The sequence below is a fragment of the Camarhynchus parvulus genome, chromosome 28 (assembly GCF_901933205.1).
Source record: "Camarhynchus parvulus chromosome 28, STF_HiC, whole genome shotgun sequence".
Lineage (NCBI taxonomy): Eukaryota > Metazoa > Chordata > Aves > Passeriformes > Thraupidae > Camarhynchus > Camarhynchus parvulus.
Window position 1 is genome coordinate 1,125,820 of NC_044598.1, and position 14,608 is coordinate 1,140,427.

The following is a 14,608-nucleotide window of genomic DNA, read 5'->3' on the forward strand; positions in this document are numbered from 1 at the left end:
CGGGGTGACAGTGAGGGGTGGCCCAGGGCCAGCTGTGGGACCACAGAGTCCTGGAATGGGTTGGAATCATCTCATTCCAACCCTTCCCTGAGGGTGGGCAGGCCCTGGAGGGGAATTCCCAGAGCAGCCCTGGATCCCTGGCAGTGGATCCAGGCTGGAGGTTTGGAGCTGCCTGGGAAGGTGAGGGGGATGTGGGGGCTCCGAGCCCCCCGCGGTGGGATGGGAACAGCCCACGGGATGTCAGAGGCAGCAGGAGCAGCTCTGAGTCACCATCCCAGCATGCCCATCCCCATGGCAACCCTGCAGCATCGCGGGGATGGAGCCAGGGCAGGGCTGGCAGTGCCCAGGATCCCCCCAGAACCCCCAGAACCCCCAGCCCTTTGCACCAGGGCTGGAAAAGCCCCCAGGGCCACCAGCACCAACCCAGCACTGGGCCTTGTCCCCAGGTGCCACCACAGCCCTGTCCCCAGGTGCCACCACTGGCCCTGCCCCCAGGTGCCACCACAGCCCTGTCCCCAGGTGCCACATCCCCATGGATTTTAAATCCCTGCAGGGCTGGGAGATCCAGTCGTGCCCAGGGCAGCTGTGCCAGGGCTTTACAACCCTTGCCATGAAGGAATTTTCCCAATATCCAACCCAAACCCCCCTGGCACAGCTTGAGGCTGTTCCCTCTTGTCCTGCTGTCCCTGGGAGCAGAGCCTGCTGTCCCCTGGCTGTCCCCTCCTGGCAGGAGCTGTGCAGAGCCACCAGGGCCCCCTGAGCCTCCTTTGCTCCAGGCTGAGCCCCTTCCCAGCTCCCTCAGCCCCTCCTGGGGCTCCATTCCCTTCCCTGGACTTGCTCCATCCCAGCCTGGAGCATTCCCTGGGCTGGCTGTGACCCAAATGCCACCCCAGCCTGCCCTGGGGGTGACACAAACAGGGAATGTGCCATCCCCACAGCCTGGGGATGCTCCAAGGGCTGGGGCAGCCTCTGCTGCTGGGGCAGCTCCCAGGGACGTTCAAAGCTCCGGACACTCACAAGAGAAGAGGAACTGGAGTTATTCTCTTTAATCACTCTGGCAGGGCAGAGCTGTCCTGCCTCACCCTCAGCACCACAGCAATCCTTGGATTTCCTCTCCAAACCTTTTCTCAAGCTCCCTTTCCATGGGCAGGGGGTGCCTCAGCCCTGGCTCAGCTCCCAAACCCCCCCAGAAGCCCAAGCCCCCCAATTTCTGCTCCCCCTCAGCCATTCCCCCTGCTCTTCCTCCCAGCAGAAAGAAGCTCAAGGTGAGGGTCCCAAACCCCACTGAATGCTGCCACTGGAACCTGAATTTGGGGAATTTTTTCCATGATTTGAGATTTTTGAAACCCCATTTTTTAGACTGGGATTTCACCCCACGCTCCAGCAGCAAACTGGGGAAGTTTCTGCTCCTGGACCTGGGGTCGTCTGTGCAGGGATGAGGAGCAGGCAAGGCCAGGGAGGTGAGCAAGGAGCACAATGAGACAGGATGGCACAGAACAATGCAGCGTTCCCAGAGCAGTCCCACTCCTCAGACACTGCCCTGCCCTTCCCCTCCTGCCCCACACCCTCCCCAGCACCCCAGGGGATGCAGCTGCAGCTCTTTGTGACCACAACCAACAACATTCCCCCTTCCAAGCTGTGGATAACCAGATCTCCCCCTGATATTGAGATATCAGCCCCACCCCACCACCAACCTGAGGATCCAACACCTCCATGTGCAAAGTCCTGGTTGTATTTGGTTTGGGAAAGTGCAAGACACGGCAGGGACACGAGGCTGGAGCCTGGGCAGGACATTGGCAGCCAGGAGCCCCTCCAAGGCCTTCCCAGGGATCTCCAAGGGTGCCAGCAGGTGGAATGACAGCTCTGGGGGGCCCCAGCTGCCCAGGAGCCTCTGAGGCACGAGGATGAAGCAGCAGCTGCTTGTCCCGGGTGTCCCCGAGCAGGGATTCCCATTCCTCGGGGACTGGGAGCTCCCCCAAATCCCCCAGCTCCCTGCGGGGTTTCCAGGCTGGAGCTGCTTCCAGAGGGTGGGAAGGGCCCAGCCCTGAGCCCAGCCCTGCTCAGAGCACCTGCTCCGTGCTGGAGGAGGAAATGTCCAGCAGCCTCCAGGCCATGTAGGGGTTCAGCTCGTCCTGGTCCCGGCACAGGGCCCACACGTAGAGCATCCTCAGCACCTTGTCCTGGGGAGAGAGCTGCTCTCAGGGGCAGGGCCAGCCTGCCAGGGGGGCACCCAACAGCTCCTTCCAGCCCAGAACTCAAACAACTCCAACCCTTCCAGCTCCTTCCAGCCCCAAAACTCAAACAACTCCAATCCTTCCAGCTCCTTCCACCCCCAAAACTCACATCCCCCCAGCTCCTTCCACCCCTAAAACTCACACTCAACTCCAATCCTTCCAGCTCCTTCCAGCCCCAGAACTCACATCCTTCCAGCTCCTTCCAACCCCAAAATTCAAATCCTTCCACCCCCAAAACTCAAACTCAACTCCAATCCTTCCAGCTCCTTCAAACCCTAAAACTCAAACTCAAATCTTCCAGCCCCAAAACTCCAATCCCTCCAGCTCCTTCCAAGCCCAAAATTCAAACTCAACTCCAATCCTTCCAGCTCCTTCCACCCCCAGACTCTGGGGATTTGAGGCTCCCCTCTCCCCAAACCTCCCTGTGCCCAATATTCCAGCAGCTCCACCCAACCCCAGGCTCCTGATTAAAGCTGAGCTTTGGGCTCCACTGGAGAATTTCAATTCCTCTCCCTGATTTATGGCAGCCCTGGAGGGATCTGACAGCAAACAGACTTTGATATCCTGTTCAATAATTATCCCATCAATATTTATCTCCCAGGAATGCAGGAGTTTAATGCAGGGAATCTCTGGATCAGCTGTTTCTGCCCTGCTTGTGAATCAGCCCAGATGGGCCCCAGCATTCAAATGAATCCCATTTTTCCAGCCTGGACCAAAGGCCAGGGCTGCAAAAGCCAATATTTGTTAAATGCCTGTATTAATTCCAAGGCAAATGAGCTGCCTGGAGAGAGAAATATAATAATAGTAATAGCAATAGCAAATATAATATAATATAATATAATATAATATAATATAATATAATATAATATAATATAATATAATATAATATAATATAATATAATATAATATAATATAATATAATATAATATAATATAAAGATTATAATACAATATAATATAAAGATTATAATACAATATAATATAAAGATTATAATACAATATAATATAAATTATAACCAATAGATATTATTCTTATTCTTCTTATTATTATTCCTCCTGGAGAGAGAAGTATTTATGCAGGGAATTCCATGTGCCAGGAGGGAAAGGCCCCAGAGGAGGCCCAGGGCACTCAGGAGGTGCCAGGGATTTGTCTCCAAGCTCATTCCCTGCTCCCCAAGAACCCCACACAGCTCCAGGCAGAGGTGGCAGTTCCCCGGGGGATTTTCATGGAATTAAATTCCTGCATTCCTGGTGGGAGTGTGGGGAGCTAAAAATGTGGATTTGGGGTTTTTTTCATCCAGTGACTCAACCCTGCTCCCACCCTGTTTGCCAGAGGGCTCTGCCCTGCCAGGGAAAGGAAAAGGGCAAAGGGGGAACGGGATGGAGCTGGAGCTGCAGTAGGAGACCCCAAACGGGGCCAGATCCCAAACACATCCCAGATCCCAAACCTGTGCCCGGCCCCAAACCTGTCCCCACTCACCGGGTCCCCTTCCACCACCTCCCCCAGGTGGTTCTTGATCACCATCACCACCTGGGCCTGGAAGGTGATGATCAGCACGGGCCCCTGCTCCATCATCTTCCCCATGGCCAGCTGCAGGGACAGAACCCCATGGACATCAGCCCATGGACACCATCCCATAACCCATGGACATCACCCCACAACCCCATGGACATCTCCCCATAAACCCCATGGACATCACCCCATAACCCCATGGAAATCACCCCATAACCCCATGGAAATCATCCCACAACCCCATGTTCATCACCCCATAACCCCATGGAAATCACCCCATAAACCCATGTTCATCACCCCACAACCCCATGGATATCACCCCACGGACACCATCCCATAACCCCACAGACATCACCCCACAGCCCCACAGACATAACCCCACAATCCCATGGACATCACCCCACAGACATCACTCCACAACCCCATGTTCATCACCCCATAAACCCCATGGATATCACCCCATAAACACCATGGACATCACCCCATAAACCCCACAGGACATCACCCCATAAACCCCATGGACATCACCCCATTCCTGCAGGCCCTGGGAAGATCTCCAACCCCCCCAGACACCCCCAGATCCCCCTGACTGCTCAATCACATCAATTCCATCATTCTGGTACGATGGAAAAGCTGCTTCCCAAAAAAATCCCAAGTAAAACCTTGGGAACCCAAAGCTTTCCCCAGGCTGTTGTGGGTTTTTTCATTATTTTCCCAAGTGCATAAATCTGGGAAATGGGAACGAGCTCTGCTCCGTTAGTTCCAATTAGAAAGCGAAATCAAAGACACCCTGCTCTCCAAAAAAACGGAATTTTCTGAAGGAAACGCTTGGAATCAGAACATCCTGAGCTGGAAGGGACCCACAAGGATCAAACAGAGCCTTTTCTCCTTTTTCAAATCCGTTTGGCCAGGAAGTTGTTCTGAACCAGACAAAAACTGTACCAGCAACACTTCAAGGTGGGAACCTTTTGTTTGCCAGGATTTTTTTTCCCCTCTATTCCCAGGCTGTTCCATTAAATATTTAAACACTTTATTCACTGGAATGCAAGAGGAGTGAAAATTCAGCTTTTTTCCTTTTAAATTCTCTTTCTGCCCATTGTGGGCAATCTCTTTGCATCCCTGTTTCTGTGGGAATGCAGGATGCCATGGAGTGCTCTGCTGCTCTTCAGCTCAGGAATTCCTGCCTGCGCTGCCCCAAAGGAGCCACAGGGCCTGAGGACAGCAGGATTTTCCCCTTTTGAAATGTTCCCAAACATTCTGTTTTATCCCCAATAAAGGAAGCAGCGCCAGGACGGGGCTGGGCTGTGTCACAAAGGAATAAATTTATTTTTAGGGTGATTTTCCTGTTCCCTGAGGGAATCTCAACAGCTCTGCCACGTTCCCAAGCCTGATCCCAGGGAATGAGCTCCCTGCAGCTGCCCCATCCCAACCCACACTGGAGCTCAATCCATCCAATAAAAACCAATTCTCCACCCAAACCCAAGCCTAACTCAATTTCCAAGATATTTCAGATATCTTGGATACCTGGGATTTTCCCTTCCAGCAATGGGATTTCCCTTCCAGCACTGGGATTTCCCTTCCAGCAATGGGATTTCCCTCCCAGCAATGGGATTTTCCCTTCCAGCACTGGGATTTCCCTTCCAGCAATGGGATTTCCCTTCCAGCAATGGGATTTCCCTCCCAGCACTGGGATTTCCCTCCCAGCACTGGGATTTTCCCTTCCAGCACTGGGATTTCCCTCCCAGCAATGGGATTTCCCTCCCAGCAATGGGATTTCCCTTCCAGCAATGGGATTTCCCTTCCAGCACTGGGATTTCCCTTCCAGCAATGGGATTTCCCTCCCAGCAATGGGATTTCCCTCCCAGCACTGGGATTTCCCTCCCAGCAATGGGATTTTCTCTCTGGGAGCAGAAATCCCAAACCCCAGAGCTCCAACCCAGCATTCAGAGCAAAGAAGGTTGGACTGGATGATCCTGGAGGATTTTTTTCCAATCCTCCTGATCCTAAAAAGCCCCTCCTGAGCCCCTGAGTTGGATTTTTCCCCCAAAGGAAGAGCTGGGCAGGGAACTCACGTCGATGTTGTCGATGTCCAGGATCCTGGAGTGGAACTGGAGCCCCAGGGCCTTGGCCTGCTGGATGGGATGGGCCAGCTGGCTGTAGGTCTGAGGGATGAACAAACTTGGGTTGGGAATTGTTTGGGATTGTTCTGTCACCATCAAAGAAAAAAAAAAGGGAATTTTTGCTCGGAGAGGAAAAAAAAAAAAAAACCCACGAGAAAAAGTCACATTTTTTATAAATGTGGTGAAGGAAGGGATTAAAGAACTGCAGGAGATGCTTTGGGATTCAGAAAAATCCCACTGAAAATCCCATTGTTACTGGGAAGAATGTGAGGACCTGAGAGCAGCTGAGGGACTCACAAGTGAACTGAACAGCAGGAACAGGGAAAAGCAGGAAAATCTGGGAAAAACTGGGAAAAAGCAGGGAAAATCAGGGAAAAGCTGAGAAAAGCAGGGAAAACGAGGGAGTTCAGTGACCAGATTCACCATCTCAGCACCTGTGGGATCCATTAAGAGGTTTTATCCCCCAGGTTCTCAGGGACAGAATTCCCATTTCCTCCCCTGGCTTATCTGACTGATTGCTCTGGACTTTGGAGCTTCATTTCCCATTCCAGCTGCCTTGGGAATGTTTGATTTTGGCTTCACAAAGTGCAGTGAAGCTGCTGCTTCCCCTCCAGGGCAATCCAAGGTGTCATTCCCAAGGTTGCTGGAAGCAGGGAAGATTCTTTGCTTTCAGACTGGATTATTGTTACCAAAAAAAAAAACAACCCAAAAAGGCTGATCAGGATTTATTAAATTGAAAAAAACAACTTGGCTCTCTCAGCCCTCTGGTGGTGAGGAACAGCACTTGGAGAATTCAGCTCTTGGATTATTTTGGATTTGGAAGAGCAGAATTATTTTGGATTTTACAGCACAGTAATTTTGGAGGAATGAAGACCCAAATAAAAGCCCAGCAACAGTGGCAGCAAAGGCTCTGCTTCCAGGAGCTCCCTGAATTCCAAGCCCTCCAAAGAAGCCCATTTTCAAGGGAGAATCCCAAGTTTTGGGGAGGTTTTTGGGAGCTTCACTCACGGCCTCATAGCACCAGTCCTTGAGGATGTCGAGCTCCCCCGAGATCAGAGCCTGAGGAGGAAATCAGAGAGAACATTTTAAAGAAAGAAACATTTTAAAGCTCCTCCTATATCAAAGGAAATCAAACAGGACATTTTAAAGCTCCTCCTATATCAAAGTGGGACCAATCAGCCCTTCCAGCAGCAGAACACCTTAAATCCCACATTTTGTGGGACTCTGGGGGGAAACTGGAGCTGCAAAAGGGGAACAGCAAAAAGGATTTCTATAAAAACACAGGAGCTGAGGCCAAGGGACATAAACCTTGGGATAATTAAACTCTCTTAAAGCTTCCAGCTGAACCTTCCCATTAAATCTTCCTGTTCAAGCTGCCAGGGAGCCAGCAGAGCTCCCAGTGCTCACAAATCCTGGGATCAAACAGGAGCAGAGCTGCAACTCCCCACACTGCAAAATTCTGGGCACAGAAGGAACAGAACAATCCCACATTTGGCTCCTCAAGTCTCACTTTTTCAGTCTCTCCTGAATCTCTCTGAACAATTCCTGCTCAGTTTCAAATCCCAGATTCAGAACAATTCCTGCTCAATTTCAAATCCCAGATTCAGAACAATTCCTGCCCAATTTCAAATCCCAGATTCAGAACAATTCCTGCCCTATTTCAAATCCCAGATTCAGAACAATTCCTGCCCAGTATTTCAAATCCCAGATTCAGAACAATTCCTGCCCAATTTCAAATCCCAGATTCAGAACAATTCCTGCCCAATTTCAAATCCCAGATTCAGAACAATTCCTGCTCAATTTCAAATCCCAGATTCAGAACAATTCCTGCTCAGTTTCAAATCCCGAATTCAGAACAATTCCTGCTCAATTTCAAATCCCAAATTCCTTGTGTCTTTCCTGCTGCAGTGACAGGGACCCACACCCATTTACAGTCACATCCCCCATCACTCTGAGTCCCTAAAACCCTCAAATTCCAGACACTTCCATGACCACTGAACCACTGGTCACAACCTGCTGCTCTTCCCAAATCCCAGATCAGAACCCAGGAGCGCATCCCAAATTCCTTCCCTTATCCCTCTGCTATCACCATTTGCTCACCCACTTCCCTCTGATCCCACCTCATTTGCTGTTTTCCAGGCCAGAAAATCATTATTCATATATATTTATATGTTTATATATAAATTATATAGTTGTATTTATATATAAATATGTGAATTATATAAAAATATATTTATAATATATAATTTTATAACATACATTATGTCTATACATATGTATTTTATATATATAATATAAATTATATATATTTATATATTTATTATCCCATGGTTTCAACCTACCTTTATGTATATTTTATATATTTATAATACAAATTATCTATATATTTATAATATTTATGTATTTATTTATACATTTATTATCCCATGGTTTCAACCTACCTTTATATATTTATAATACAAATTATCTATATATTTATAATATTTATGTATTTATTTATACATTTTTTATCCCATGGTTTCAACCTACCTTTATCTATATATTTTATATATTTATGATACAAATTATCTATATATTTATAATATTTATGTATTTATTTATACATTTATTATCCCATGGTTTCAACCTAAATGTGGGATGTGATTCCTTTCCAAGGTCTGTGCAAAGACCTTTTGTGGAGAAGCAAATCCTGACCCAACTTTTGATTTTAGCAATGCAAAAGTAAAGAAAAAAAACCATTTTCCATGGGCTAATGAAGGGGGAAATGAAGGGAGCAGTGGCTGCTGAGCACCTCCAGGACGTTGGGGATGATGTCCCGCTCACACTGCTTCAGGAAACGATCCTTGTCAAAGGAGGGATCCACCCTGAGGATCTCTGTCAGCACCTCGGACATCTCGGTCTTGGAGAACAATCCCCCTGCAAAAACAGCCCAGTGGGGAGCTGGCACTGCCACCAGCACAGGGACACGGCTCTGGGGACAGACAGAGGGATGAAAAGCCACCTGGACACAGGGACACAGCTCTGGGGACAGACAGAGGGAGGAAAAGCCACCTGGACACAGGGACACAGCTCTGGGGACAGACAGAGGGAGGAAAAGCCACCTGGACACAGGGACACAGCTCTGGGGACAGACAGAGGGAGGAAAAGCCACCTGGACACAGGGACAGGAGTGCTGCAGAGCTCTGGGATGTGCCCAGGGCTGGCAGCCCCAGCTACAGGAACAGCTCAGGGGTGTCCCTGTGAGCAGCCCCAGGGCTGTCCCTGTCCTCATGAGCAGTCCCAAGGGGTGTCCCTGCACCCATGAGCAGCTCGGGTGATGTCCCGGTCCCGGTCCCCATGAGCAGCTCAGGGGTCTCCAGGGGTGATGTCTCTGTCCCTGTCACCATGAGCAGCTCAGGGCTGTCCCAGGGATGTCCCTGTCCCCATGAGCAGTCCCAGGGGGTGATGTCCCTGTCCCTGTCCCTGTCCCTGTACCTATGAGGTCGGTGACGCGGTCGGTGACGGCGCGCGACGCTCGGATGAAGGCGTTGTCGCTCTCGTCGTACTTCATCTTCATCTCAAAGAACCCTGCAGGGAACAGAGAGCTCAGAGCCCTCCCAGCAGGGCCCACCCTCTGCTGCACCCCTTTGTTCAGCACCAGGCACACCTGGGAGCAGCTCTGCTCCTCATTTTAATTCCCATTTTTTCTCCCTGGTTTGCTCCCCGTTTTCCTGCAATGTTCTGAACTCTCAGCAACTCCTCCTCTGCTAACACTCAGATTTAACCCCTCTGGGAATGGTATTTAGCCAATGGAATGAGCAGATTCAGGATCAGGCTCACTTTGAGCAGCGTTGTTTCCATCCCTGGAGGTGGCACTGGGGGTGACAAGGTGGGGATCAGGGGCAGGTTGGACTCAAAAGGTCCTGCAGGGCTTTTCCTACCTAAATTCTGGGATTGTTTTCAGGGCATTTGCACTACAAACAGCCTCAGATGATATCAAAGGTCAGCTTTACATGACAGAAAGATCACAGGATTTTTTTTAAAAGCCTTTCACCAATTTGGAAGTTGTGCGAAACTCCCTCAATTTTTTCAGGATTTTCCTCGTTTTAGGCTCCAAGCCCACAGAGAAAAGTGGGAATTTGGGATTTGCTGGGGCTGGAGGCCCAGATGAGAGCAGGGCTGGGAAGGGAATGTGCTCAACTCACTGTTGAAAACCACGTTGTTGTCCTTGAAATCTTTCCACTGCTGGTACCACTTGGAGTCTTTATGCAGCACCATGCCCATGGCTTCCCTAGAGAGGGCAGAAAGCAGGGATAAAATGTGGATATTTGGGAAAAATTAACTTGTAACAAATACAGACAACACCCTGAGGAATATCCCTGCAGCACTCGGCATCACCGAGGCTGAGACAGCACAGGAATGATGAGCTCAATTACAAGATAAATGATGGCCCCATCAATTATAAAATAAATTGCAGCCCCATAAATGATAGCCCCATAAATGATCCACCAGATAAATGAAACACCAGACAAATAAAAACCCAGATAAATAAAACATGAGATAAACAAAACTCCAGATAAATAAAGCACCAGACAAATAAAACTCAGCTCAGAGGAGCAAAGCAGCCCAGAAAAAAAGGAACTCAGCCTGAGTCCTGCCCAGCTTCACCCAGCTGCAGGTTAAAACTGAACACAAAACAATGCTCAGCTCAGGATTTCACCTCTGAACATCAAATTTCACCTTTAGAATTTGAAATTTCCAGTTTTACCCCAGGAAGATCTGGGATCACCCACTCCTGCTGGAGACCCAGCTGCTCCCATCCCACCCCACCCCACAGCTCCTGGATTTGAATCCCTGACCTGTTGTTTACCTTTTCCATCAAATCACACACAGAAACACCCCCCAGAGGACCCCCCACGTACTCATTGGCTTCAAACACTCGCTGCTCTTTGATCCTCTCTCCGGAATATTCCGTCCGCTTCCGGAGCCGCTCCGGGCGCCTGTAGGGACCAGTCTGGCCCAAAACACTCTCATCTATTTCCTTCTTAACAGTTTCCACTCCCTGCAAGGAAAACAGCCCCGTTAGGGGGGTTTATTGCTCTCCCAGAAGCTGAAAATCCCCATCCTGTGATGCTCTGGCAGAGCAAAAGGCCCTGGGTGGGGCAGCCACAGCTTGGCAATAAAACACTGGGCATTTTCTGTGTTTCCTGCAAAAGGAGGGATTTGAGGAAGTTAAAATCCCTCTGGAGAGGGACATTTTCCAACCCTGCACCCAGGCAGCTCAGCCCTGCCAGGGGAGGTGTGATTTCAGACCTGCAGGATTTCAGATTTCTCCCCTGCACGATTTCAGATTTCTCCCCTGCAGGATTTCAGATTTCACCCTTGCAGGATTTCAGATTTCACCCCTGCATGATTTCAGATTTCACCCTTGCAGGATTTCAGATTTCTCCCCTGCAGGATTTCAGATTTCACCCTTGTAGGATTTCACCCCTGAACGATTTCAGATTTCACCCCTGCAGGATTTCAGATTTCTCCCCTGCACGATTTCAGATTTCTCCCCTGCAGGATTTCAGATTTCACCCCTGCAGGATTTCAGGTTTCTCCCCTGCAGGATTTCACCCCTGCAGGATTTCAGGTTTCTCCCCTGCAGGATTTCACCCCTGCACGATTTCAGATTTCTTCCCTTCCAGGATTTCAGATTTCTTCCCTGCAGGATTTCAGATTTCACCCCTGCAGGATTTCAGATTTCTCCCCTGCACGATTTCAGATTTCTCCCCTGCACGATTTCACCCCAAACCTCCCCCAAAAGGCCCTCCCGAGGTTCTGGGTGCCCTGGGAGCTCAGGGAGCAGCAGCACCTGGGAGATGGCTTTGAAGGCCGCAGTCCTGCCCAGCTTCTCCCCTCCCCTGGTCACAGACTCTGCAGATTGTTTGGCTGTTTTGGCAGCTTCCTCCACCCCCTCCTTGATCTTCCTGCCCAGGTCACTCTTGCTGACCTCGTCCAAACTCTGCAAGGGAAAAGGGAAAGAAAAGGGAAAGGTCACTGCAGCTCCAGGCTCAGCCCCAGCCCCTCTCCAGCTCTCCTGGAGCTCCTTTAGGCTCTGGAAAGGCTCTGAGCTCTCCCTGGAGCCTTCTCCTCTCCAGGTGAGCACCCCCAGCTCTCCCCAGAGGGCTCCAGCCCTGGGAGCAGCTCCAGGGGCTCCTCTGGACTCTCCCCATCCTTATTTTGGGCTCCCAAGGCTGCAGCTGGGGTCTCCCTTGTCTCCCTCTTCTCCATCCCCCCAAATCCCAGAGGAATCCCTGGCTGGGTCTCCTCTGACCACACCAAATCCATTATTTTATGAATGCCTCTGGTTTTAAAAGCTCCAGGAGCAGCAGCACCTGCCCCCAACAATGACAATTCCAGCCCCCCAAAAGCCCAACTTCAGCAGAGCTGCCCCGAGGAAAAATCCTTTCACCTCTTTAACCGTCCCTGTTATTTCTTCAAGTTTCTTTTTAATCACTTCTGAGGTCTTCACTGTTTCAGACTCAATGGTTTTCTGGGGGAAGAGAACATTAATCAAGAGACAGAAACTACTCAAACCCAGCTTGGATGGAGCACAATCCATTAAGGCTGGAATTGAGGGCAGAAAAAGGAACATTTCAGGAGTCCATGGCCTGAGTCAGCAGCAGCTTTGCAAATGATGATGTTCAGAGCTCTCTGAGCAATGCAAAAGAAACATTTGATGCTCAGTTTAATGCCTCATTATTTGATCTGCTCAGAAATGCAGCCAAGAGTCTGCTGGAAGGACTTCCCACTAGAATAAAAACCCCCAAAACATTCCAACAAATCAACATTCTGAGGCATCCGCTTAGCACTGAGGCAGAACTCCTCCTGAACATTCAGCTGTGGATTTAATGCTCACTCAGAGCACTAAAAGCTCAATAAACCAGGGAATAACCCAGGGAACAAACCAGGGAAACCCCAAACACTCACATATTTCCTCCTGGCTTCCCGCAGCGCATCCGACTCCTCCAGCTTTTTCGCTTCATCTCGGAATTTTTTGATGCTTTCCTTCATCTCTTTGTTTTTGGCTAACTCCTGTTTGATGTTCTCCACAAAACCTGAGATGAATCCCTTCCTTCCTCCCGAGGAGTAGCATCTGGACTGGAGAAAACCATTCCATGTTGGAGAATCCCCAGGAATTCCAGCACACAGGACCCAAAACCCACAAGTTCTGGGCATGAGGCAAGCCCCGGATCACCTTTAGAACGTGTGGAAAGCATGGAGCTGCTTGGAAAAGCAGCAGCTGATCCTTCAAAGAGCCACGAGGCCAGTGGATTTCATGGAATCTCAGGATGGTTTGGGTTGAAAGGACCTTGAATCCCACCCAGCTGCACCCCCTGCCATGGGCAGGGACACCTCCCACCACCCCAGGGCGCTCCAAGCCCTGTCCAACCTCAGCTGCCCCAAAAATTCCTTGAGATCCATTTAAAAAGTGGTAAATTCCAGCCTGGACCTGGCACTTCCCAGAGCCACATCCCCAGCTCAGGACTCTGCTGGGAACACACCTGGGGTGGACATGGAATAAATTCAGGTGGCACCAACCTGAGGGGCGCCCAGGGCAGGGCTGCAGATTCTGACCAGGGCACTCCTGGGGAAGGCAGGGATGGGGTAACGCCTGGAGAGCAGCCAGGGGCCACTCAGGAGACATCTCTGCAAGGAAAACAGCACAGCAGGAGCTCAGGGGAGCAGCCCAGAGCCCCCAGCGCCCGGACCTGGGACAGCGGTCATGCACAAATCCACCTGGAGCTGAAACGGGAGAAGCACGAGGGGATTTTTCTGGGAAAACTCCTCCAAACGCAGCTTTTCCCAGCCCTGGAGGGTCCCAGAACAATCCCAGCATGGTTCTGCTGCCCTTGCCGAGGTCAAACCCGCAGATTCTGTTCTAGAAGAGGTCGGTGCTGAGCTCAGGGCAGAATCACGGAAATCCCACAGGAATCTGAGCTCGCTCACGAGCAGCACCGGGGGCAGCAGCCCCGGACCGGGGCGCTCCCGAGCAGAGGCACGAACGGAGCAGAGATCCCGAGGCTCCGGTCACACGGGGCTCATCGCGGCCCTCCTGCTCAGCGAGCTCCGGGGCGGCTCACGGCAAAACCGCCCCCGTGGAGCCCCGGGAGCAGTTCGGGGCACGGGAGCACCGGGAGAGGCCCGGGAGAGGCCCCGGGACCCCGGAATAGTTGGGCTGGAGGAGCCTCAACCCCTCCAAACCCCGGGGCACGGCCCCGCTGGAGGCTCCATCCCGCCGGGCCGGGCGGGAGCACCGAGCGCGGAACCGGAGCCCCCCCGGCCCGGGTGTCCCCACCGGGAGCTGCCAGCGCCGGGGCCCGGCGGGCGGGCGGGATCGGCGGCTCCGGGCCGGGCCCCGCCGCGCCGCTCGCTGTCCCCGCGGGCCCGAGCAGGCCCCGGGGGTCCCGTCCCGCCCGCTCCCGGCCGGTGCCCCCCGCGCTCACCCGGCACCCTCCGGCCGCCGCCATCGCCCCGCGCGCCCCGTGACCTCCGCGCGCCGCCGCCGCGCCGTGACGTCACTGCCGCGCGCCGCCCGCGCCACGTGGCCGCGAACGGCGGGACCGGGCGGGACCCCCGGGGCTGCTCCGGACCCGGCCCGGCCCCACCGGGGCTGACTTCGAACCTCCGCGGCCCCACCGGGGCTGCTCCGGCCCCACCGGGGCTGACTTCGAACCTCCCCGGCCCCACCGGGGCTGGTCCGGCCCCACCGGGGCT

General features: G+C 51.9%; 1 protein-coding gene across 1 annotated transcript; it reads right to left on the reverse strand.

The window, feature by feature from the left end:
- Window positions 1-1,610: 1,610 nt before the first annotated feature.
- On the reverse strand, window positions 1,611-14,390 carry TIMM44 (translocase of inner mitochondrial membrane 44). The gene is made up of 13 exons (XM_030966528.1): window positions 14,338-14,390; window positions 13,433-13,540; window positions 12,821-12,991; window positions 12,303-12,383; window positions 11,703-11,852; window positions 10,768-10,907; window positions 10,051-10,136; window positions 9,341-9,433; window positions 8,658-8,782; window positions 6,875-6,925; window positions 5,819-5,908; window positions 3,714-3,824; window positions 1,611-2,180 (listed from the first exon to the last, which is right to left on the reverse strand). Exons 1-13 carry the CDS (start codon window positions 14,359-14,361, stop codon window positions 2,061-2,063), a joined length of 1,350 nt encoding a protein of 449 aa, XP_030822388.1. The 5' UTR covers window positions 14,362-14,390; the 3' UTR covers window positions 1,611-2,060.
- Between the last annotated feature and the right edge of the window lie 218 nt (window positions 14,391-14,608).